We start from the raw sequence: 23140 nt of genomic DNA on the forward strand, positions 1-23140 counted from the left end.
GGGACCGGGGTCGCGGGGCAGGCCGAAGCGGTCGATCCCTTTAAGCCCCGCACCAGCTAGGCCGCGCCGAAGGGCAGGGCCGGAGACGGAGGGGCGACGGTGGGACGGCAGAGAGGTGGGCCCAGGCGCAGTGGCGAGGGGTCACAGCGGGGCCGAGAGCCCTGGGAGCTCCGTGGGGGGGTGCCGACAGGCCGGCGGGAGTCACGGCAGGACCTAACGAAAGGAAGGCGACCGGCCAGCCATCCCTAGACCCGCGGCGGCGAGAGGGGAAAGGCCGGCGGCCTCGCCACGAGGAGGAGGAGCCTGCGGCCCCGCCCCCGCCGGAGCGAGGGAAGGAGAAAGGCTCGTGGGGAAGGAGGAGGGCGGGCAGGGGGCGGCGGGCCGGGCCTGCGCCGGAGTGAGCGGCGAGCCGAAGGGGAAGGGGCCCGGAAGGAGGCGAGCGCGGCCGCGACGCCGGGAGTCGGACGCCCGCCCGTGCCGGCTTGCCGCCGCCTTCCCGGCCTGCGCCCGAGCCTGGAGCCCCGCGACCGCCCAGGCCGGAGCGCGAAGGTCGGGCGCGGGGCGAGCGCGGCCGGAGCGGGAGGCCGCCGGCGGTCCTGCGCGATCAGACGAGGGAGGAATAAAAAAGAGAGGCCGGGAAAGAAGCAGGCGATCGGATTTTCCAGGAGGCTGGTGTGGAGGAAAATCCCACCCGAACTCAAATCCACAATAATCATCCAAACTCCTCATTATAAGGGAGCGGTTGTTCAGGCCCGGAGAGAAGGAGCGAAGGGGGAACGGGAGGAAGCGAAATCTGTTTCATGGAGGCCGAGGCAACAGAAAATTTCGGAGCCTGGATGTGGACAAGCAAAACAGCAGAACTAACTCAGGGAATGTCTTTCAGAAAAAGGCTGTACCTAGGCTGGGTCTGAGAATCAGGCTGACTGGGGAAGGAAACCTGCAAGTTTAAAAGGAAATTTTCAGAGATTTTCTCTGGTTTGTGGTTATTGCTACCATTTTAAAGGTAAAACGCATTGCATTTCAGGTGTTCTTTGATTTTTTATTTTTTTCTGGTGCGATTGGCTCATTTAAGAATTTCCAAATCTTTAACATAAAACCATTTTTGTTTTTTAATCATAATTTTGGTTCCCAGGTTTGTACTGGACTTGGAAGGAGTGCTTTTGTTTACATACTATTGTATGGTTGAATTTTTCCTTTTTACTGTGCAAATCAGCTGGAAGATTTTTTTTGTTAAGTGCCAATTTGGATTTATTTATCCTTTTCTTTCTTCCCTCAAATGTGTCTGTCGTCGTTTTAAGCATTGAAGAACAGAATTTTTCCCCCTTTGGAGCTTGAGGCTCTTTTTTACCAACAAGGACAGCTGGGAAAATTGGATTAAAAGGATGATTTTTATTTGTATTTTTCAGTAAGACTGATATTTTGAGGGCAAATTCTTTCTGTTTCGTTTTTTAGCCCCTAACCTTGAAGAGATTTGTGGTTGGGTTTTTGGTTTCTAAGGTCATAGTTTTTCCTCTTTTTCTTTCCTATTTTTTTAGGAGGGGGGTGGGGGGAAGGGGGCTTAAAAAGCAGACTATGTTACCTGGTAAAGTAGAATGGAACTTCAGTTACTAGGGTCCTGAGAGCTGGAGGAAAAAGGAGTCAGTCTTCAAGTTGGGAGGCCCTCCTCTCACCTTTCTTAAAAATTGCAAGGATTCAGTCCTGATCAAGACTTCAGAACTACAGGATTCTGAAACTGTGGAGACTCCGAGAAACCATGAGTGTAAGGTTACCCCAGAGTATAGACAGGTAGGTTTGCCAATAATGTGATTTTTCAACACTTAGGGAAAGACTGGGAGGGAGGGACGGAGGGAGGGAGGGAGGGTGTTGCATTTTGATAAAAGGTTGCAAAAGAAAGGTCTGGGAATGGTGGGGTAGGAGCATGCATTGGTCTCTGGGGACTGTCTGGGCATGTGTGTTATCTTCCCTGTGTGTCCATATTCAAAATATCTGGCTCAGTGGTTTGTTTGTTTATTTGTTTGTTTTAATGCAAGCAATAAAAAGTGAAGCCGGGAGTCGGAAGAGAGGTGCAAATGCCTCTAGCCAATTTTGACTTTTGCCAGACTAGAGGCCAAATTTCAGTCCCTAACATGCCAGCCTAGAGGATAGGAAGTGGGTGAAAGCCTGGGTACTTGAGTCTGCAAGGGTGGATTGGGACTAGCTTTAGGTGTTGGAGCTGGGAAAGGGCCCTGAGCGGGGTGTGGGCCTTTACTGGTCTGGTTGTTGTGGAACGGTGGGGTTTGGTGATGGGCTGGATCCAATTTCTAGAATGAGAAGGATGTTCTTGGCCTAAATGATGGGACAGAAACACCCTTTGCACCCCTACAGGGCTGGATTTTGTTGTTGTTTTACCAGAGGCTAATAGTCCCCAAATGAATGTGTCACGTTACAGTTCTTTCCTCTCCAAGGTTAGGGTTTAACTTCAGACCTGCCAAGGTTACGCTCTAGATTTAATCTTCCAAGGCGTTTTTAATAAGCTTGACTCCGAAATCAGTCTTCCCTCTGCCTAGCGCTGGAAGGAGTTGTTTTGGGCCCTGAAGCCTGATGGATAGATGCACTGGCCCATAGAATCTGAGCACAGGATGCCCCTCCCCCACCCCCAGAGTCTGTTCAGCCTCCCCATCACTTATAACAGTACAGTACAGTTTACAACTTTGTAAGGTGTCTGCGTTTTCCCTCCTTCCCTTCCTCCCAACCTTCTTCTTTGAGAATCTTGAGAGCTGTTCTGTGGGAACTGCACATACACTCTAACAGGATGTAGGGCTGAACGAGTAAATGGAAGGACTGGGCCTGGAAAAATTATTATTGAAGAGATAGGGAATACTGTTTGCAAGGCAAGTAATTGCTTTCTTCGGGTCCAGTTTACCTTTGATAATGCATGCTAATAATGAGATCTTTTTGGCTATGGAATGCGTCCTAAAATGCATATAATTTCTCTCTCCCAAACAGTAACCCCTATTGCCTCAGAGTCCTGTTTAGTTTAGTGCAGCAGTCTCCAAATAGTGGGACCTAACTTGACAGTGGAAAGGAAGACAGTTTCAAAGAGTAGAAAGTGTATGTGGCTGGTTCGAACCTCCATCTTTGACCTTTCTGTTGGCTTCTCTATAGTTTGACTTGTAAAGCAAACACTGAGGCATGTCAAGGCAGGGAGTTGAAATGGTTTACATGCTGCCCTTTTCATCCTCTAGAAGGTTAGAAATTAGTGCACTTGCATTTTTTTTTAATAATTTTATTTTTTTAATGGGGCGACATCAATAAATCAGGATACATATATTCAAAGATAACATGTCCAGGTTATCTTGTCGTTCAGTTATGTTGCATACCCATCACCAAAGTCAGATTGTCCTCTGTCACCTTCTATCTAGTTTTCTTTGTGCCCCTCCCCCTCCCCCTTTCCCTCTCCCTCCCCCCCCCCCAACCACCACACTCTTATCAATGTCTCTTAGTCTCACTTTTATGTCCCACCTACCTATGGAATAATGCATGCACTTGCATTTTTGAGATTTGGGTGGACTGTTTTTATGAGATACCTTTTTTTTTTTTTTAGATTCTATATATTCATTTTTAGAGAGAGGGGAGAGAGAGAGAGAGAAAGAAGGGGGTAGGAGCAGGAAGCATCAACTCCTATATGTGCCTTGACCCGGCAAGTCCAGGGTTTTGAACCGGCGACCTCAGCATTCCAGGTCCATGCTTTGTCCACTGTGCCACCGCAGGTCAGGCTTTTTTTCTGAATTAATGGAAAACCAGGTGTTGGGGGGTGAAGAAGGAGGCAGTAAAGTTTCCTGGACTGATGTGAGATGCTCCTCAGAGTTTGTATATCCTCACTGTCTTCTCGGGATTTGTAAAGCACAGAACGTTTTCTTAGGTGCTGTCATAGGAACAGTTGAGCCTCACAATATTTCTGTGAGGCAGACAAATCAGAGGTTATTATTCCCATTTTACAGAAAGGGTAATGGAGGCTCAGAGAGGATACCTGACTTGCCAGGCCTATCTTCCCTGACTAGCTGCAGAATCTGAACTCAAACACAGGTCTTCTGAATCTGAATCCATGCCTCTTTTTATGGCCCCACTCTGTCTAAATAGGTTTGTATACTAGTCCTATTTAGGGGACACTGTTTCATTCTCTATTTGGTAGTAGGGTAAGATGCTCTTCAGCATTCCCTTGCACTTATTTATTTATTTATTTATTTATTTGTTATTGATTGATTTTGGTGGGGGAGAGAGAGAGAAGGGGGACAGAGCAGGAAGCATCAACTCGTAGTAGTTGCTTCTCATATGTGCCTTGACTGGGCAAGCTCCTGGTTTCGAACGGGGGACCCCAGCATCCAGGTCAACGCTCTATCCACTGCACCCCCACAGGTCAGTTTCCTTTGTACTTTTTAAGTCTTGAGGCTCACACCTGTAATTTCTATAATTAAAGCTTCATTTTTTCTTATAACATATGCAGCTTTGCAGAGTGTGAGCATTCCTTACTTCAACTCCCACCCCATCCACTTCCCCATTAGAGGACCAGTTCTGGGGCCCCGCACACCTTCAGGGTATCTCCAGTTGCATTAGATCTTATCCCTTTTGCTTTAGGCACATTCTCTTGGACTCTTTGACATCTCAGGTTCAAGACTGTGGATTTTAAGTAATTCACAATATGTAGGAAAGCATGTACCTTTCTGTTCTTTCCCTGATCCCTTCCCCTCATTTATGAACTATAGGAGATTGAGCCCCTTGGGCTTTTGTACTGGGGAAGGTTTATTTGATGGTTGATTTTGCTGTGCTGGTTACTTCCATTTGTAACATAAATGCTGACGCTTTTTCTTCCCTTGGGAAAATAAAATGAATAAATAAAGACTTATCTGTACTGGACAAATAAATAAGTAAATAATTCACAATCATACAGCATACTGGAGGAATTGGGTAGAAGGAAATTCCCTCGCTTATGGAGTCAAAGATACTTTTTTAGCTTATCAGTTTGTTGTATAGAGAGCCTAGTGCAAGGTGCTATCAGAATGATTTAGAAAATTAAGGAATGCAGTTCTTGCTCACAAAGAACATACAATCTAATTGGGGAAATAGGAAAGGTCTGATACTCCTAAAAACCACTTAAAAGCAGCACTAGACTATAAGTTCCATAAAAGCAGGGACTGTGTTTGGTTTACTCAGGTATATCCTGCATGCCTAGCTGAGCACCTGTAGGGTAAATGTTCTAATAAATATTGACAAGTGTGTGTTAGAATGAATGAGCATGTCAGCAAATGTAAGTTCTTCCATTTCAGATTTTTCAACATTAATGTATTAATTTTTAAGCATAGTTAAAGTAAGGTCAATTAGAGAAGGCTGTCTAGGGGATGTGTATTTCATAGGAGGTAAGCAACGTGATGGAGGTGATTTCTGTGGAGAGAGATTGTGGCTCCAAGTAAAGAGGCCTTTGGAATATTTATTTAGCAGTGTTGAACTGCCTTTGGGGAGTGGTTCCTGGGTCCAAGTAACGTGAAGTATTTGCAACTAATTTTTTATCTTTTAGGATTTTCTTAAAAGATTTTATTTATTGACTTGAGAGAGAGAGAGGGAGAGAGAGAGAGGTGGTGGGGGAGGAGCAGGTATGTGCCTTGACAGGGTTTTGAACCAGAACCTTAACGTTCCATGTTGACACTTAATTCATTGTGCCAGCACAAGTCAGACTATATTTTAGGATTTTTTTTTTTTTGTATTTTTTCTGAAGCTGGAAACGGGGAGAGACAGTCAGACAGACTCCCGCGTGCGCCTGACTGGGATCCACCGGGCACGCCCACCAGGGGCGATGCTCTGCCCACCAGGGGGCGATGCTCTGCCCCTTCAGGGCATCGCTCTGCTGCGACCAGAGCCACTCTAGCGCCTGGGGCAGAGGCCAAGGAGCCATCCCCAGCACCGGGGCTATCTTTGCTCCAATGGAGCCTCGGCTGCGGGAGGGGAAGAGAGAGACAGAGAGGAAGGAGAGGGGGTGGAGAAGCAAATGGGCGCCTCTCCTATGTGCCCTGGCCGGGAATCGAACTCAGGTCCCCTGCACGCCAGGCCGACGCTCTACCGCTGAGCCAACCGGCCAGGGCCTATATTTTAGGATTTTTAAAAATTGATTTTAGAACAAGAGAGAAACATTGATTTGTTGTTCCACTTATTTATTCATCCACTGGTTGATTCTTATATGTGCCCTGACCTGGGATCAAACCTGCAACGTTGGCATGTTGGGGACCGCACTCTAACCAACTGAGCTAACCGACCAGAGCTAATCTTTATTAGTGTAAATCAGTTGTTACTGAAAAATGGGTTGCTAAATTATAGCTATTTGTGTTCCTTTCAGTTTTTGACCATGAGCAAAATATTACCAATATGTATTCTTCTCTAGAGTTTCTAAAAATGTGTTTGATGTTACAAGCAGAGATATTGATACTGAATTATTTTTACAGGAATGGTAATGAGTTTTGCTAAGTCATATATATCCATTTGCCTCATTCTCCATGGCAAATGTTTTGAGATGGCCAAATGGGGTTAAAATTTGCATCTATAAAATAGCTTTTATCTGTGAAGAGTTTGTTAGTTCATGTGAGGACCAAAGCAGAGAAGTGCTAAATTTAAGCCAAGAGTTCATGATTTGAGCCCTGGCATTCTTCTTAACTATGTGACCTTGGGCAAGTTACATGATTCCTCGAGTTTCCTCATATGTAAAGCAATAACTCATTTATATGAAATGCTTCCCAGTTCATAAACATTTTCACAAAAAAGTGTGTCATTTGAGAATTATAACATTTACTGCATCTCTCTCATGGGGCTGTTGAAAGGAGCAAATCAAATAAGATAATATATTTCAAATTGCTTTCTAAACTATAAAACTGTATATAAATTTTAGGTGGTAAACACATGGATTTGATTTAACTTCATGCACTACTTTCTAAAGTAGCCCAAAACAAATTAAGAGTAACTGAAAGGTCTTTTCATTGTTTTGGAGAATTTAACCAGAGAGAACAGGATTTTTGTTACATAAATTCATGAGGTTAGAAAGAAGGAATACTTTTCCAATGGAAAAGGTTGGGTGATAATACTAGAAGAATATGAGAAGAGGTTATTGAATCTCCTTCCCAGAAATTTTGGTGGAAGTTTCAGCTACCTTGGCTCCCTTAGATTAGGATAGAAAGGATTTGTTTTGTCATCTCTGGATATTCCTTGTTTTAGAAGCATATGACTTTTCCTAATTCAATAAATTCAGACCCAGCAACTGTTCCTTATCAGGAATATGAGATTAAATGTAACCTTTCCCCAGTCTGGCCTTTCTTTCTAGAAGAGGCAAAATCTCTATAAGGTTTGTGGAGGAGGGAGGAGGAGGAAAGAGAAGAGGGAGGGGAATGGTAGATAGACCCATCCTAGGAAAGAGCCTTCAGGGTGAGCAGAAGGTTTGTGGCTGAGGCCAAGGGTATGACTTATCTGAGAAGGGGGTGGGAAGTGGTTCCTGGAATATTTTCCATCTCAGCTTCAGGTTTTTATTGAGCCTTAGAACCAAGAAATCACCAGACATTCAGCTGAGTTTCTACCTAGTTTAGAAATCTGGCCTCCCAGAAAAGTGACAGGTATTCAGAGCTACAAATAGTAAGTCCCCTTACTATTCTGCATCCTCTCCAAAATCTGTTCTTGTCCTATTTAGGGGTGAGATGAGAGATGGCAGAGGATTTGCAGATGAAGCATTTAGCAGTTAATCACCATTATGAGCAGGAGCAGGCTAAGTAAGCTTAATTTTAGATGCTCAAAAACATTTTTGAAAGAGCACCCTTTGATTAACAAATTTATTTGTTGTTGTTGTTGTTGTTTATTTATTAAGTGAGAGGCAGGGAGGCAGAGATAGACTCCCGCATGCACCCTGACCGAATCCACCCAGCAGTGCTCTGTCCATCTGTGGCCACTGCTCTGTAGCTCAGCAACTGAGCCATTTTAGTGCCTGAGGCGAAGCCATGGAGCCATCCTCAGTGCCTGGGGTCAAAATGCTCAAACTGTTTGAGCCAGGGCTGTGGGAAGGGAAGAAAGAGAGCAAGAGAGTGAAAGAGGGGTGGGGAAGCAAATCGATGCTTCTCCTGTGTGCCCTGACCGAGAATCCAACCTGGGACTTTCACACGCGGCTCTGCCGCTGAGTCAATTGGCCAGAGCCTGGGTTTTTTTTTTAATGGTCTAAGTACTCTCAGATAGTCTCTGTCTTCCCATTTAGAATAGACAGAGAATACGAAAAGTTAAATGACAATAAGAGTTAATAATAAAAAGGAACAAACTCTGAAGAGCACATAGCTAATCCCAAAATTAGTATAAAGACAAAGGCATTCTGGAAACTCATAACCTCTTCCATGTAATAGAGTTTGGAAACTTGGGTAGTATCACTTACTGCTTAACGGTATGGGGTTCTGATTTCTGTGTATGAAAAGGCTTTGTTAACTGTATAGTTTCATAAAATATAAAAAGGAGTGATTTTAATCTGTATTGACTGAATCTACTTCACATCTTCATAGTGACATTGCCTTTAAAACCCCATTTCACTGATTTTAAAATTTAACTCCAAGATTTATCATGTGGTTTGGAAACCCTTTTCTCCATCACTGTATTAGGAAAAAGCTGAAGCATAGACCTGCTAGTGGCATTCAGGGTCACGCTTTTGCTCCATGGGAGTGAGCAGGACGAAAAGAAGTTGGAGAGTCTGATCTCAGAAGAAGAAAAAGTATCATTACTTTATTAAAGGTCATGTTAGATCTTCTGTGAAAAGAGGTTTGGAGTTCTGAGGGAAGAACACCAGCATCTGTGTTACCATATTTCCCCATGTATAAGACGCACACTTTCCCCAAAAATTTGGGGTCTAAAAACTGGGTGTGTCTTATACAGTGGTTGTGGCATTTCAAATGCCATAGATGGAACTGAGACGAGGCAATATATGAAGACAGTGATTTGTCATCAGACACAGATGAGGACAAGCTAATGAATGGGAGTTTTGACAGTGATGAGGCGTTGTATGAATTTTATGATGGATAAAACTTGAGTTCAGTAACTTTATGTAATACTTTTTCTTTCAAATTTTGAGCCCTCAAATTAAGGTGCATCTTATACATGGGAGCATTTTATACATGGGGAAATATGGTACTATGAGTGAATTAGGCTAGCCGACTTTTAAGATTTGATTCCTTCTAGCTATTAGATTCTTTGAGCCTCTGGAAACGTAAGGCCTTGTTTTCTTTCTCTCAGTGAGCAGGACTTTTTCCCCCCAGCAATTCTTAGCTGGTCTTCCCAAAAACCAGTGAAAATGAAAGTTTGAAAAGACCAAGGAACAGAGCTGTCTGATGAAATGAGAGAAGAAAGTGGAAGTACAGTGAGGTGGAAATGTGGGGAGACGCTGGGCAGGCTATAGCCCCTAATAGACTCAGAGTAGGATTTGGAAGGTGTTTTGTTTTCAAGGTCTGGAAGAACACCCAAATTTGTGGTCCTAAAACAGTTGGACAGATTTGAGGGGGAAATCACAGAAGTTTTAGGGAATCACCTTGCCCTTTCCTCCTGACTCCAAATAGGATTTCTCTTGAGCTACTTAGGATAGTTGAGGTCTCTCCCATTTTCAGTGGTGTTTTGTGGAAGATGTTTCCGTGAGTTTAATAATTATAAATTCTTTTGGATACCAAACTTTCCTTTGCTACAATTTGAGTCCATTTTATGTCTTTTTATTCTGATTTCAGTATAGCCCCCATTGATTTTTTTCAAGATTTTCCTCATTTTAAAGAACAGCACTTCATGTCTTAGTGAGAAAAGGGCCTTGAAAAGGTAGGGTGAAGTGATTTCAGAGTCTTGATTTCCAGTACTTTCTCATCCAATATTTTAAGCTACTATAAACTGGTGTGATGGAATCTATAGTCTCAACAATCATGACCTGGCATCAGATCACAGGGAAACTGAACTGATCTAGCAACCATCCAAGTGATGACCTATGGTCTGTGGCACTTGCAGTCAGTTGGTTGGACAGCAAATATTTATCAAATAGCTCAGTTCTTGGTGTTCTGGGAGAGAATTTGCAAGAATGTGGAGCTTACATTCTTGCTGGGAAATGTTATTCACAAAACAATAAAAAGATAGTACATAATACCAAAAAGGTGTATTTCGAAAAGAGAAGAAAGTTGGTGCTCATGAGAATAGCCAGGGGAGAGGTAGTTAGGAATTATTAAATGGAAGAGAGAGAGGAGGCATTTCAGACAAGGGGAACAACATAAGCAGAGTTTCTGAGGTAGAACCTAACATGGAGTGGTCTCAGGATTTTATGATTTTTGTCTCTGTATAGCAGAGATAAATTATGTTGTCAACATATAGAAAAGAATAAAGCTATTCAGACTGGACGTGGTAAGAAAAAGGGAGCTAGTGAGGCTTATGCAATATATAGATTTTTATGTCATAAAAATCATGTTTAAAGGGAGAATTCTGATGTTAGTATGTACATGCGAAGAAGGCCAGCAAGGAGTTTTTGCAGCAAACTTTGCAAAAGATAATGTGGGAAAAAAGAAGAGGGGCAGGATTTGAAAGGCAGTTTGGAAGGAAAACCAGCAAGGTATGTTAAGGCTGAATCAAATTTGATTCTCAAGTTGCTGAGACTGACTGATGAGAAGGTTAGTACTATTGCTAGAGAGAATACGACCATCATTAAAAAGTCACTTTGTTGCCTGACCTGTGGTAGCACAGTAGATAAAGCTTGACCTGGAACGCTAAGGTCACAGGTTCGAAATCCTGAGCTTGCCTGGTCAAGGCACATGTGGGAGTTGATGCTTCCTGCTCCTCCTCCCTTCTCTCTCTCTCTCCAAAAATGAATAAATAAAGTCTAAAAAGAAAAAAAGGCACTTTGTCTCGCATGATATCCAGCAATTCTCTGAATACAACATATCAAATAATACTTAATTTGCCAAGACCCCTAAGTTAGGCCATTTTTACAAAATAGTTTTAGTATTCTTCAGTGCAGCTTTATAAAGGGAGGGAGAGGAGAATGAGTTCTGGGGGACCCCTTAGGAATTTTGGTCATGATTTGAGGAGATTAGCATATATTTGTTGGATTCTGATTAATGAATCATTCCTCAATTTCACATAGCAGATCAAACTCCAAGATTGAAGGGATACCTCTGCAGAAACCATCTTAGTAGCGTAATTTTATAAAATGTTTTATTTTTGTTTTTTTGTTTTTTTTTTTTATTTTACAGAGACAGAGAGTAAGAGAGAGGGACAGATAGGGACAGACAGACAGGAACCGAGAGAGATGAGAAGCATCAATCATTAGTTTTTTGTTGTGACACCTTTGTTGTTCATTGATTGCTTTCTCATATGTGCCTTGACTGTGGGGCTACAGCAGACAGAGTAACCCCTTGCTCAAGCCAGCGACCCCGGGTCCAAGCTGGTGAGCCTTGCTCAAACCAGATGAGCCCATGCTCAAGCTGGCAACCTTGGGGTCTTGAACCTGGGTCCTCCGCATCCCAGTCCGATGCTGTATCCACTGCGCCACCGCCTGGTCAGGCCGTAATTTTAGAGTATAGGATTTTGAGTGAGGTCATTACGTGAGCCCCGGCTCAGCCACAAACTGTGATCAGAATGATTTGCGGAAAAGTGTTTTGTGAATTCTACACTGCCAAACATATGGTGAGTGTTTTTAAGGCATTTAGTTTGACAAGGACTCCAGATTGGCTTGACCTTTTCTCAGCTGCCAATGGAAGAGCAAGCTGTGTTGGGGTGCTCAGACCTGTGTGGACTCTTTTTTTTTTTTTTTTTTTTTTTTGGAAAGAGAGAGAGGGATAGACAGGGACACACAGACAGGAAAGGAGAGAGATGAAAAGCATAAACTTATTGTTGAGGTACTTTAATTGTTCATTGATTGCTTTCACATATATGCTTTGACTGGGAGGCTCCAGCTGAGCCAGTGACCCCCTTGCTCAAGCCAGCAACTTTGAGCTTCAAGCCAGCGACCAAGGGGTCATGTCTATGATCCCACGCTCAAGTCGGTGACCCCATGCTCAAGCTGCTGAGCCCATGCTCAAGCCAGAGACCTCAGAGTTTTGAACCTGGGTCCTCTGTGTCCCAGGCCAATGCTCTGTCCACTGTGCCACTGCCTGGTCAGGCAGGCCTATGCTGATTCTAAAAGACATGGCTCTAGGAACAAACACAAGCCAGTAGTTAAAAATCAGGTGCATAAAATCTCATCCTAAAGTAATCTTTTGCTAGAAACCCACAGTGTCTTTTGTTACCAGCCCAGTCTCCCTGGCTTGGGATTCATGACTTCCCCCCTCAATTCACCCCACATATCACTAATTGTAAGTCTGATTACTGCATCTGCCACCCTGCCTTAGGTAGACTAGCCTGCTTCCCGCTTTACGTGTGTATTCTCTTTCTCCCCCAACTCTTTAGTCTTATTTCCTTCAAGGAAAACTTTTCTGGTTAATACCATCAAACTGTATATATTTTAATTATTCACTATTCCTTTGACACATACATAGAGCTATTCAACTTTTCTCTTTTATTTGTATAAAATAATTTATGTAAAAGTTCTAATAGAATGTCTAGCACATGGTAAACTATTATAAATAAATTGTTGGTGCTCTTCCATTCTTTGTATGTTTTATGTTGGTTCTGTTTTATCTTGTTACTCAGGGTTCTAAAGGATGTCTCTTCATCTTTCTGATTGCCTTCTAGTTCCCTGTTTAGTTCTCTTTGTACAAGGCGTATTTCTACTGCCTGACCAGTGGTGGCACAGTGGATGGAGCATCGACCTGGGATGCTGAGGCCCCAGGTTTGAAACCCTGAGGTTGCCAGCTTGAGCACAGGCTCACCAGCTTGAGAGTGGGGTCACTGGCTTGGCTGGAGCCCCTGGTCAGGGCATGTATGAGAGGCAATTGGTGAACAACTGAAGTGACGCAGCTTCAAGTTGATGTTTCCTATCTTTCTCCCTTCCTGTCTGTCTCTCTCTCTCTCTCAAAAAAAACAAAACAAAACAAGGTATATTTCTTTTTTTTTTTTTAAGTGAGAGGAGGGGAGATAGTGAGACAGACTCCCACATGCCCCAACCAGGATCCACCTGGCAGACTCCCACATGCCCCAACCAGGATCCACCTGGCAGTCCCCATCTGGGGCTGAGTCTGGGGCTGATGCTTAAATCAGCATATCTATCCTCAGTGCCTAAGGCCAATGCTCAGACCTGCAGAGCTGTCCTCAGTGCCCAGGGCTGATGCAGCAGGGCTGATGCTGGAACCGGTTGAGCCACTGGCTGCAAGAGGGGAGGAGAGAGAAGGGGGGGAGGGAGGGAAGAGAAACAGATAGATGGTCACTTCTCATGTGTGCCCTGACTGGGGACTGAACTCAGGGCGTCCACAAGCAAGGCCAACGCTCTATCCACTGAGCAAACCAGCCAGGGCCGAAAAGGTATATTTCTACCAGCTGTTTCCTGACTTCAACTCTGGCTCATTCTTGACATTTCCAGTTTCCTTCATGCCTGGCCAAGGGATTACAAGAAAGCAACTCTAAACATTGCTGCCAGGTACTAAGATCAAGAATTCCCCTTGTTCTTCCTGGGTGCTAGGTCTGTGGGTACTTGTTATTTCTTCTAGGGATAGAGCAGCCTTGGTGGGTTGCTTCTCTTCAACTTCTCAGAGCTGGGGGGATTTCCTCATTGGTGGCCTGGTTTCTGGACTGATTTTCCCTGCAGAAATGTGAAGGGCACTGGACCCACCCTGCTATTATTGTCCTGCCTGCTCCAGGCTGGCCCTATTTATTCTCCAGAGCTCAGCCCTCAGAAGCTTGACTCTAAGAGACTGCTGCGGGAGAGAAAGGCTGCTGTTGTTCTGCGGGGAGGTGCTGGAGAGAGTGTAGTAAATAGCTTTGTGAATGGGACCTTGTATGAGACTAGAACCACAGACCCTTTTCTCTTCACAGCCCTAGGGAGAGGGGCAAGAAACCACTAGGGTTTCACAGGAACAGGGTCTGCAGTTGAGGGATATTCATGCTATCCATCAAATAAGAAATTGTCACTGGCATGGGCTCTGGATTCCATGGCAATAAGCCGCATTCCCTGCCCTCAAGGAGAGTGCGGTTTTGTGCAGGGAGACAAAGTAAGCAGGAGTTTTATGAACACACCCCAAACTCTTCTCTGAAGTCATTTGAAGCATGTGAGAGAGACATTAAAGAAGGTTTCCTAGAGGAGAGGACCTCTTAGTTGAAGCCTAAAAATGAGAGCCAGGCTTGAGAGAGAGACTATCCAGGCAGAGAGAACAGCACATTCAGAAGACTGAAGGCAAGAAATGGCATGGTGGGGGGGGAATTGAAAGTAGCTATAATCTATGGCAAAATCATAGAACAATTAAGTGAAACTAGAACAAGTAAGAGCTGGGGCTTGAGGACCATGTAATCCTCCACATTAGGACCTGGACTTTATCCTGAGGGCAGTGGAGAACCATTGTAAGACTTTTAGTAAGTGGTGACATGATCATATATGCTTTTAAGAAAACAAGATCAGGCCTGACCTGTGGTGGTGCAGTGGCTAAAGCGTCGACCTGGAAATGCTGAGGTCGCCAGTTCGAAACCCTGGGCTTGCCTGGTCAAGGCACATATGGGAGTTGATGCTTCCAGCTCCTCCCCCACTTCTCTCTCTCTGTCTCTCCTCTCTCTCTCTCTCTCTCTCTCTCTCTCTCTCTCTCTCTCTGTCTCTCCCTCTCCTCTAAAAAATGAATAAAAAATAAAATAAATTAAAAAAAATTACAAAAAATTTTAAAAAAATTAAAAAAAAAAAAAAGAAAAGAAAACAAGATCATCCTGGCTATAGTGTAGATAGTTAGCTTGAAATACTAGAGCGGGGGAAATGCATTAGGAGATCATTGTAGTCATCTTGGCTGGAGGAGAGAGTATCCTCTCATAGGTAAGTGACATTGTAGATGGTGAAAAATAAAGGATTAGAGATTGAGTATTTGGTCATGTTATGTGGAGGGAGGGGTCATGAAGGAGAATGTCGAAGATGGCATTCTTATTTTTGGCTTGGGCTAGTGGGTGGTACTGTATAATGAGAAAGGAACTCTAAGGGAAAAGCATGATTGAGGAAACGAGGGTAGGTCGGCATGCCTTTGGACATGTTGAGTTTGAAGTGCCTGTGGGAGATCCAAGGGAGATGTTCAGCAAGCAGCTGCGTATGTAGGTCTGGAGGTAGGAGTGTGCTGGGATAGGGAATCACATTTGTGGGTTATTACCATCTAGACAGAGTTGTAGAGGCATGAGAGGCACAACATGGAGAGTGAAAAAAGAGCCTTGAGCAGAACCCTGAAGAGCATTACATTTAAGACAAATGAAGAGGATCCCTTAGAAAAGACTGGAAAGGAAGTGGGGGGAAAACAGGAGGAGCCAGGGCAGTGTGGAATCTCAGAAATGAAGGGAAAGAAGGTCAGCAGTGTCAGGTGCTTCCGAGAGGGGAAGGATGGAAAGGACAGAGAAATGGCTGGATTTAGTAACTAGGAGGATTTCATGGCCTCTAGGCAGTAGTGGGGGGTGGGGTAAAGTGGGGGGCAAGAGCCAGTTTGCAATGGGTTGAAAAGGAGGTGAGGAAATGGTGATAGTCCAGGCGTGGCCAACAGTTTTTGCCCCTGGGCCAGATTAGAAAGAAAACTTTTTTCACAGGCTGGATGAAATATTAAAATTAAAAAATATTAAATACAAAAACGATTCGTTTAAGTAAACAAATTTTATTATGTAATTTGTTTATGAATAAATGTGAGTGAAAAAAATTTTAATATACAATATTATTTTAATAAAAATATAATTACATACCGTATAAATATCCAAACTATATCGCAATCAATTGAAACAATATTTAATTAATAGAATGAGTTTGAAGGGGTTATATCGCAAATAAAACAATTATTTCGTTTTACAAACAGCCTGGACACGTTTTCAGCTATCAACTGCAGCTATTGTCTATGCTACAGTGCCACTTGATTCAGCACACTTGACCACAAAAGTAACGAATTGTTTGACTTCGGGTGCGCACTGGCAAACTCCGCCTAAAAGAATGTGGGTTTCACATCATCGCTAAATGTCAAACAGTTCATATTGAGTACAGATGAGTACAAAAGTTGTAAATCTTTATAATGGAATTTATTTTTTAAATAAAGAAGTATCGCGAATCCATTTGACCAGTTATTGGAAGTTAACCGTAGATTAGTCACATGCGGAATTCTTTACCGCGTATCACTATCTTCTTAAATATCTCGATTTCCAATAATCAAAGATGCTTCTGCTTCTGAGTAGCTGAGATTTTAAAGTAGCGGAGAATATTACAAATTTAATCGCGGGCCACATAAACTCATTATGTGGGCCGTATGTTGGCCATGCCTGGTCTAGTTAATTCTTTTATGGCATTTAGTCAGAAAAAAGAGGAGAAGCCTGACCAGGTGGTGGTGCAGTGGACAGAGTTTTGGCCTAGGACACTGAGGACCCAGGTTCAAAACCCCAAGGTCTCTGGCTTGAGCCCAAACGTCACTGGCTTGAGCAAAAGGTCACTGGAGCCCCCTGGTCAAGGCACAAATGAGAAAGCAGTCATAAACAACCAAGGTGCCTCAACTATGAGTTGATGCTTCTCATCTCTCTCCCTTCTCTCCCTTCCTGTCTGTCTGTCCCTCTCTCGTGTATGCTAAAAAATAGAAAAGAGAAAAAATGTAGTTCCTTGTCCCTGTCAATAGCGCTTTGAGTTTATCTTTTCAAGGTAGGCTAGGTCACCTTAAGTCAGAGGTTGCAGTCTTTAGTACATATTAGAATCAGCTGGAGAGCTTGTTAATACACATATTGCTGGGCTCTACGCTCAAAATTTCTGATTAAATTTGGATTGGGGTTGGGGTCTGAGAATTTGCATTTTAACAGTGTCCCAGGTGATCCATACTTGGAGAGTGCTCTTTATTAGTTTTTCTTACCTTCTCATAATAGAACTTTTGTTGTTAACTCTCTATTTCAAACTTTTTGCATCAGTGGTTGCACAATTTGTTGTGGATTTAATAGGGCAAAGGCTGGTCATTCTGTAACCTTCACACCCTAACCTAGTTCATTCAGTACAGTAGACATTCTATAAATACTGCTTAAATAAATTGAATTAAAACATGTAAACTGGCCCTGGCCGGTTGGCTCAATGGTAGAGCGTCGGCCTGAAGTGCAGAAGTCCCTGGTTCGATTCCCGGCCAGGGCACACAGGAGAAGCACCCATCTGCTTCTCCACGACCCTCCCCCTCTCCTTCCTCTCTGTCTCTCTTCCCCTCCCGCAGCCGAGGCTCCATTGGAGCAAAGATAGCCTGGGTGCTGGGAATGGCTCCTTGGCCTCTGCCCCAGGCGCTAGAGTGGCTCTGGTCGCAACAGAGCGACGCCCCGGAGGGGCAGAGCATCGCCCCCTGGTGGGCAGAGCGTCGCCCCTGGTGGGCATGCCGGGTGGATCCCAGTCGGGCGCATGCGGGAGTCTGTCTGACTGTCTCTCCCCGTTTCCAGCTTCAGAAAAAATACAAAACAAAACAAAACAAAAACATGTGAATTAACTAAAGCAGAATTTCTGGGTCCTGTACCTGTGAAACCTTGGTTAACCCTTTTCTGTCTATCACTGGCATAGATAAAAACAAAACCTGTGTACTAGAAATCTTCAAGGATGGATGGGTTTATAGGATTTTTTATAATTTCAAAGTAAACTAAAGCCAAAAGTCAGAAAGTAATCTTATAGAAATACTGAATTTTATATAAATGTCAAAATCAAATACAGCTAATTTCAGTAATTCAGTTTTGGATTAAGTGAGAGAATAAATTTCCTATTACAATTCCCCAAACTGTTCCCAGGGTCTGCATTTTCCATATCATCATTTCCTTTTAGAAGTTAATAGAATTCTTAAAATGTGGTTTCTGTATTAAAGAGCTTGTATCTCTAGAATGTAGGTCCACAGAGTGGTCGTTCTACCCTTGCTGCAGCCCACACCACCACCGATAGCTTCTCTGCTCAAGGGATGGGAATAGGGATCCTATGCTGTTCTGGGTTTGTAAGGCCTTTGTCACTTAACTTGAAATGAGGTTCAGGGACCACACAACCAGGGTTTCTAAGAGTGCTCTGACCTTAGTCTCTCCCTCTTCTGCTTTTCTTTCTACCTGTGAATTAGTGAGTTTTTTTCTTATAATTTCTAGAAAACTCCCCAGGTTCACCAGCCCAATGGCTCCTGGAGTCTGACGTATTAGGGGTGGGTCAGCGGATAATGGTCATTGCAGAACAAGGTCTGTGTCAGGTTTTCCTAAACCTCAGTTCAAGCCTTTGGGTCATTTAAATAATCAGAAACTCAAGAAGGAGAAAAAAAAAAGAAACCCAGAAGAAATCCTACTTCTCTTAGCCACACCTGCCTTAGGGCTAATAACTACTACTGCTTTAGCTCAAGCCTTTCACTAATCCTGAACTTGAGGCCTGGCAAATCGAGAAAGCACTGGGCAAGGCATGGTGGGGAGACCCCACTCCCTTGTTAAGATCCTGCTTCCCATTTGTTGGTCCGAGATATGGAAAATTTTTCTTTATTCAACATAGTTATTAAATATATAGTAAATGTTAGGCAGTGTTTTAGGCACTGACTGGGAATAGTTAGACCTTACATTCTATGTAAAGAAGACAGATAAGTATATAACAATTAGTTCTCATTATTAGTATTGTCGTTAGTTATGATCGAAAAGCACAAATGAGTTTAGTAAAATCTAGATTTATAACTGCCATGGGAGAGGCCAGAGGAGATATGTGAGAGGATTAAAGAAAAGACCAGAGTCAAGGGGAGAGGTCAAGTTATTTTTCTTTAAAATAATGATTGTTTCTTTAAAAACAAGACATGCTTGTTATAAAATATAGCCATAAAGAAAAATGTGAGGAGGAAAGCCATGTGTTGTCAGCAATGCCATCACCCCAACTGGTGTCATGAACATTGCTCTGCAGGACTCCAGACAATTCTGTTGACACAAAATTAGGAGCTGTCTAGGTAGACAAACACAACAACAGGACCATGTCACACATGCATTAGCTGTTCTGACTTTATGATCCTGTGCTTTGTAAGTGCAGACCCATCTTCTCTGTCATTTGCCAGGAAAACAAGTACCAAAGATTTCAGAGAAACATGAATTTACACTCAGCCCTGAGAAATGCTATCCATGAATGTCATATAATTAGAACAAACCCCAGATCTATCTGAGAGAAATTCTGAGATGGAACTCAATTCTTTTGAGTACAGACATGTGTTGAGCTACTTACCATCCAGGGGCTCAGGGACTTTCCCTAATCATGGCTGGAGTTCTTCAGTCTGAAAAGGTACAGTCAACAGAGTAATGGCCCAAAGAAGCCCATGTTGTCCCCAGAACTTGTGAGTCTGACTTTGGAGATATAATTAAAGATGTTGAGAGGTGGTCCTGGATGATCCAGGTGGACAGTGACATCACAGGAATCCTAATAAGGGAGACAGAAAAGTTACAGTCAGAAGATGAGGATGGAAGTAGAGGTCAGCTCAGAGGGAGGATGCTATGTTTACTGGCTCTGAGGATGGAGGACAAAGTCACAGGCCAAAACACACGGGCACCTCACTGGGATAGGCAGGAAACAGACGGGAGAAGTCAATTTTTTAAGTAGGGAGGACATGGTTGATAGGGAGAGAAGGATGGGAATTTTAGGACCAAGATAAGAATGCAATAATGATGGTGTTTCTTTGTATTTCTGCAGTGTAATATGTAGTTTATAAAGTGGTTTTTGTCCATTATCTTACTGAGGTAGTCCAGGCAGGTATTAATAGGAACTATAGTATAAAATTCCCATATTAGAGATGGGGAAACAAGTTTAGAGAGGTTTTAGTGATTTGCCTAAGATCTGTAAACTAGTAAGTAATGGAGTTGGGATTAAAAATAAATAAATGTGTCTATTGAGCCCCAGCCTAGTGCTGTTTCCATTTTCCTGTACCCCTGGCACGGCTTAGTGGTGAAAATGTGGATGGAAGTCTGTGAGGGACTCTTGTGACTGACTCGCCAGTCATCAGGTTTGTTTGACAGAAGTGAAAGGGGCCCTCCAGGAAAAGACATTGGTAAATCAGAAATCGAAATCAAGTCTCTTGAGTTTTTAATCTCTTCCCACTAAGATTTCCTTGTTCATGGCCCCTTTAGGGCCTGAGATTTGCGTTCACTATCTGAGAAGATAACTCCCCTCTCTTATTTTGCCTCCTGGTTGGTTAATGATGTGGAAAGAGCAGTACTCTGGGACCAGGAAAGTTCAGTGAGGTTGGGAAGAATAAATCTCAGAAGTGACTCAGCACTCTGCCACTGAGCAGTCAGTGTGGCACCTTTAAGCTACTCAGGGGCTTTATCTTTGTGTACTCTGTGGTGGCTGGGGCTGTGTAGTGGATGTATGCTCAGTGACGTTTTGCTAAATGAATGAATACAAATTTTTAATTAACATTTTTATTAGGAAATAATTCACATATCATAAGATTCACCACTTGAAGGTATACAATGCAGTGGTTTTTGTTTTATATATTTTTTAAATTTTTTTAATTTTTTGATTATTGTTTACATTCAATATTCATTTCAGATGAACAGCATAGTGATTAGACATTTATATAATTTACAAAGTGATCCACCAGTAAGTCTGTACCCACCTAACACTATATGTAATTATTACAATATTATTACGTAACTATATTTCCTAAGCGGTATTTTACATCCCCGTGACTGTTCTGTAACTGCCAATTTGTACTTCTTAATCCTTTCACCTTTGTCACCCAGCCCCCAAACCTCCCATCTGGCAACCATTAGTTTTTCTATATCTATGAATTTGTCTTTGTTTTGTTTGTTTGTTTTGTGTTGTAGATTCCACATGTAAGTGAAATCATGTATTTGTCTTTCTCTGCCTGCCTTATTTCACTTAGCGTAATTCCCTCCAGGCCCATCCACATTGTCGCAAATGGTAAGATTTCATTCTTTTTAATGACTGGATAATATTCCATTCTATATTTGTACCACATCTTCTTTATCATTTGATTTTGATTGGAACATTTCATCTAATTACATTTAAAGTAATAATTGATAGGCATGTAGTTATTGCATTTCATTAATTGTTTTCCGATAGTTTTTGTAGTTCTTTTCTGTTCCTTATACTCTTGCTGTCTTGTACATTGATGACTTTCTATAGTGCTATGTGTGGATTCCTTTATTTCTTGCATATCTCATAGATTTTTGGCTTATGGTTACCATATGCTTCATATACGTATACAGTGTTTTTCAACCTTCAATCTGTAGATTGGTGGTGGTCCTATTTAATGATTATATTCTGTAATCTTTATACAACATCAGGATAGTTCATTCTTTTGCAAATCAGCACAAAATTTCTAGCAGACCAGTAGTGGTCTGGTGGTTGAAGAACACTGATAGATAAAGTTTGAACACCTTCTAAAATCACTGCCATTTTTACTCACCCCTTCACATTTGTTTTGCCATTATTTTTTACTTCTTTTCTATGTGTATATCCCTTATATTACTGTTGTAATTACACATGATCTTCCTTCTTTAGCCTATTAATCTTTGTAACAGCTTTAGTGTTGGTTGATCCACTGGTTTTATTGTGTTACTTTGTCAGTGAGAATTTTATTCTTTTTTTTTTCATCTTGTACAAAAACTGTTTTAACTAATTAGAGAGAGAGAGAGGAAGGGAGAGAGGGGGAGGAGAAAGATGAGAAGCATCAGCTCATAGTTGCTTCAGTTTAGTTGTTCACTGCTTCTCATATGTGCCTTGACCTGGGGATCAAGCCAAGCCCATTATCCCTTGCTCAAGCCAATGCCTTGGGATCATGCTGATGACCCTGCACTCAAGCTGGCATGTCCACACCCCATGCTCAAGCTGGTAGCCCCAGGGTTTTAAAACTGGTACCTCAGCATTCCAGGTCTATGCTCTATCTACTGCACCACCACCAGTGAGGCAGAGAATTATTTTCTTTGCAATATATATTTTTTTAATTCAGTGAGAGGAGGGGAGTTAGAGAGACAGCCCTGACCGGGATCCACCCCACAAGCCCACTAGGGGGCAATACTCTGCCCATCTGGGGCATTGCTCCATTGTTTATCAACCAAGCTCTTTAGCACCTGAGGTGGAGGCCATAGAGCCTTCCTCAGTACCCGGGGCCGGCCCTGGCTGGTTGGCTCAGCGGTAGAGCATCGGCCTGGCGTGCGGGGGACCCGGGTTCGATTCCCGGCCAGGGCACATGGGAGAAGCGCCCATTTGCTTCTCCACCCCCACCCCCTCCTTCCTCTCTGTCTCTCTCTTCCCCTCCCGCAGCCAAGGCTCCATTGGAGCAAGGATGGCCAGGCGCTGGGGATGGCTCCTTGGCCTCTGCCCCAGGCGCTAGAGTGGCTCTGGTCACGGCAGAGCGACGCCCCGGAGGGGCAGAGCATCGCCCCCTGGTGGGCAGAGCGTCGCCCCTGGTGGGCGTGCCGGGTGGATCCCGGTCGGGCGCATGCGGGAGTCTGTCTGACTGTCTCTCCCCGTTTCCAGCTTCAGAAAAATACAAAAAAAAAAAAAAAAAAAAAAAAAAAAAAAAAAAAGTACCCGGGGCCAACTCACTCTAATCGAGCCATGGCTGCAGGAGGAGAGGAGGGGAGGGATGGAAAAGCAGATAGTTGCTTCTCCTGTGTGCCCTGACCAGGAAATGGAACCCGGGACATCCACATGCTGGGCAGATGCTCTACCACTCAGCCAGCTGACCAAGGCTTATTTGTATTTTTAATCTTTTTTCCTTTTAAAGAAGTCCCTTTCCCTGACCAGGTGATGGTGCAGTGGGTAGAGCCTTGGCTTGGGACACTGAAGACCCAGGTTCAAAACCCCAAGTTCACCAGCTTAAGCAAAGGCTCATCTGGCTTAACTGCAGCTCACCAGCTTGAGTGCAAGGTCACCGGCTTGAACATGGAATTATAGACATGACCCCATGATCAGTGGCTTGAGCCCAAAGGTCACTGGCTTGAAACCCAGGATCACTGGCATGAGCAAGGGGTCACTGGGTTGGCTGGAGCCCTTTGGTCAAGGCACCTATAAGAA

The 23140-nt window shown here is 43.4% G+C and overlaps 1 protein-coding gene and 1 non-coding gene across 12 annotated transcripts in view; both read left to right on the forward strand.

Annotated features, from left to right (window-relative positions):
* Positions 1-337: 337 nt before the first annotated feature.
* ARHGEF11 (Rho guanine nucleotide exchange factor 11) overlaps positions 338-23140 on the forward strand; it is a 130013-nt gene continuing 107210 nt past the window's right edge. For 9 of the 11 annotated variants that reach the window (XM_066261772.1, XM_066261779.1, XM_066261776.1 and 6 more), the window contains exon 1: positions 338-1785. In XM_066261772.1, the coding sequence (XP_066117869.1) occupies positions 1754-1785 (32 nt within the window). In that variant the 5' untranslated portion in view covers positions 338-1753. The remainder of the gene's footprint in view (positions 1786-23140) is intronic. The other 2 variants (XM_066261773.1, XM_066261783.1) reach the window with 2 other exon arrangements.
* Positions 17182-17257, forward strand: TRNAF-GAA (transfer RNA phenylalanine (anticodon GAA)). Its single transcript has one exon. It is a non-coding gene; the product is annotated as a tRNA-Phe (tRNA).

This window comes from Saccopteryx bilineata, chromosome 2, assembly GCF_036850765.1.
Source record: "Saccopteryx bilineata isolate mSacBil1 chromosome 2, mSacBil1_pri_phased_curated, whole genome shotgun sequence".
In the NCBI taxonomy this organism is placed as follows: domain Eukaryota; kingdom Metazoa; phylum Chordata; class Mammalia; order Chiroptera; family Emballonuridae; genus Saccopteryx; species Saccopteryx bilineata.